Source organism: Gavialis gangeticus, unplaced genomic scaffold (genome assembly GCF_001723915.1).
Source record: "Gavialis gangeticus isolate Ggan-Ray unplaced genomic scaffold, GavGan_comp1, whole genome shotgun sequence".
NCBI lineage: Eukaryota > Metazoa > Chordata > Crocodylia > Gavialidae > Gavialis > Gavialis gangeticus.
This window is the reverse complement of record NW_017729004.1, coordinates 1,295,832-1,298,125: the sequence shown is the minus strand read 5'-3', so window position 1 is coordinate 1,298,125 and position 2,294 is coordinate 1,295,832. Positions and strand designations below refer to the sequence as shown.

The following is a 2,294-nucleotide window of genomic DNA, read 5'->3' as shown; positions in this document are numbered from 1 at the left end:
TTTTTTTTTTTTTGGGGGGGGGGGGGGTTGCCTCTCTCAAAACCATTGAATGTTGGCTGCAGCCAACACTGGGAATTCTGATGGGAGTATGCCCTCTTCCTTGGATCTCTCGAGTGTATTTTAACCACCTTTCCAGCAGCAGCACATTGGTTGCCATGGTCCCCCTGTTTTACTTGTGGCAAATTAGGGAGTTATGCCTTGTATTGTGTCTGGGTTGACTGTGTAGTTTTGCTAAGAAGTTGATTGTGGATTTGTATAGGATGGTTTGGATAGGGATGATCCTATCACTGGAGAGGGGACTGGATTAGATTACTGCTGGAGGTCCCTTCCAACTCTTTTTTTCTATGATTCTAGCGCAGAACATATCAGGAGTTCCTAGTGCAGCTTCTCCAGGGCTCTTATCGACATTTCCACTTCTACCCCTGTACTCCTTGCTGCTCTGGGGCTGGCAGGGGCTGAAGGATAGACTGACTGACTCCTCTCATTTTGCCCCCACAACTCTACCCTGAGCAATCTTAAAACAGCAGAGTGACCCAAACACTAAGCTGAGGCCAAACAAGGTGCTCTAGGATTGCAAGCCATTTAGGGCAGGGTTCAAGTTTTCATTATACATGTGTAAAGTGGCTAGCACAACGTTGCCATGATTTTTGACGTTGTTGCAATACAAAAGTAATAATTATTGCCAACTTAATTGCAAACGGCAAACTTCAGGAAGTACCACACAAAGACTGAAGGCTCAGATACTCACTTTTTCTGACTGCTGCCCATCTGTCTCGGTTTCCATTTTTTCTTCTTCAGCTCCATCTGTGAAGAGAAAAAACGCAAGGACATATAAGTCAGCAGTTAGAGCCATTATGACTATCATACTTGATCATTAATTGCAGAATTTATTGAGGTCTCCTGCTTTACTCTAAAGACTGGTTTGAGAAAGTTATGCAACACTGGATACCTAGATACTTAAGCCAAGTTATACTGGCCTTAGTTTAAAAGGAAGATATATCAGGTCAGATGACATTAAAGTCCATGTGCTCTTTGGAGCTACACAGATCACCTGGGAAGACGGGAGTCCACAGTTACAGCCCTATAAAAGGTCACGGCTATCCTGCAATTCTGTAACATCCAAGTGATGCTATAATTTCACATAGGAACTGCCATTAACTGCATCAGATCAAGGGCCCATCTTGTCCAGGATCATGTGTGTCAGAGTGGTAGAGAGCCAATGTTGAAAGGGAGAGTGAAATGGGTCTGACCAGGGTTTTTTCCTCTGTTCCTCTCTCTCACTTAGACCTTAAATGCTGGAGGCTGCAAGACACCAAAACAGGTGGACACCATCTTACAATATCTTATACCAACTGTTTAAGTTGTGTAAACAGTCCAGTTTTAGAAGTCACAGAACAAAAAAGTAGGGCTGGAAGAGGACCTCAGGGTGGTTATTTAGTCCAGTCCCCTACTCAAGGCAGGATCATCCCTGCCTAATCCATCCCAGCTAAACCTGCACTTAAAAAACTTCAAATGATGAAGATGCCACAGTCTCTAGGACAGTGACCAGCCTGTGGGCAAACTCCAGGGGCACTGGGTGGCAGGGAGCTTCTGCAGCAGTCGCAGGGGAAAGTGGCAGTGGTGGGCGTGGGGAAAAGACGCAGCAGCAGCAGATGTTCTCTCCATGCCAGCGGTGGGGAAAAGCAGCAGCTGCACCTGAATCCTAGCACCCACCCACCTCCAACTCAATCTGGCCCAAAGCCAGCTGTAGACTGCTGCTCTAGGACAGCGTTTCTCAACCTTTTTTGTACCAGGACCCATTTGAAACACTGGTGGCCAGTGCCCCTCACTCCTGACCCGCTATCCCCAGCCCTGAGTGCATGGGCAAGGGGGGCCCCAAGCAGCCTCTTGCAGGCTGGAACTCTGCAAGGGAAAAGCTTCAGTATCCCACATTTTTCTCCTTTAAAGGAAAATCCATTTTTAAAGTTTGTTTGCGACCCTTTCATATATTCTTGCAACCCACTTTTGGGTCATGGATTGAGAAACAATGCTCTAGGGAATCTGCTTCAGTGCATAACCTCTAACTTACAGGGGTGTAGGTTGTAGCTGTATTGGTCTAAGGACATAGGTAGACAAGGTTCTTTGGGTGAATCTGGTATCTTTTATTAGACCAACTAAATAGTTGGAGCAAAGGCAGTTCCTATTTCCTTTATAACAGCACTTTTTATATTTGAAGACTGCTATCGAACCCTTCCCGCTCCCAGCTTTTTCTTTTCCAGACTAAATAATCCCAGTGCTTCCAGCCTTTCCTTATA

General features: G+C 45.7%; 1 protein-coding gene across 1 annotated transcript in view; it reads right to left on the bottom strand.

Moving 5' to 3' along the window:
- SMARCC1 (SWI/SNF related, matrix associated, actin dependent regulator of chromatin subfamily c member 1) overlaps positions 1-2,294 on the bottom strand; it is a 200,010-nt gene that overhangs the window by 58,702 nt on the left and 139,014 nt on the right. The window contains exon 23 of the mRNA XM_019507918.1: positions 749-804. Within this exon, the coding sequence (XP_019363463.1) occupies positions 749-804 (56 nt within the window). The remainder of the gene's footprint in view (positions 1-748; positions 805-2,294) is intronic.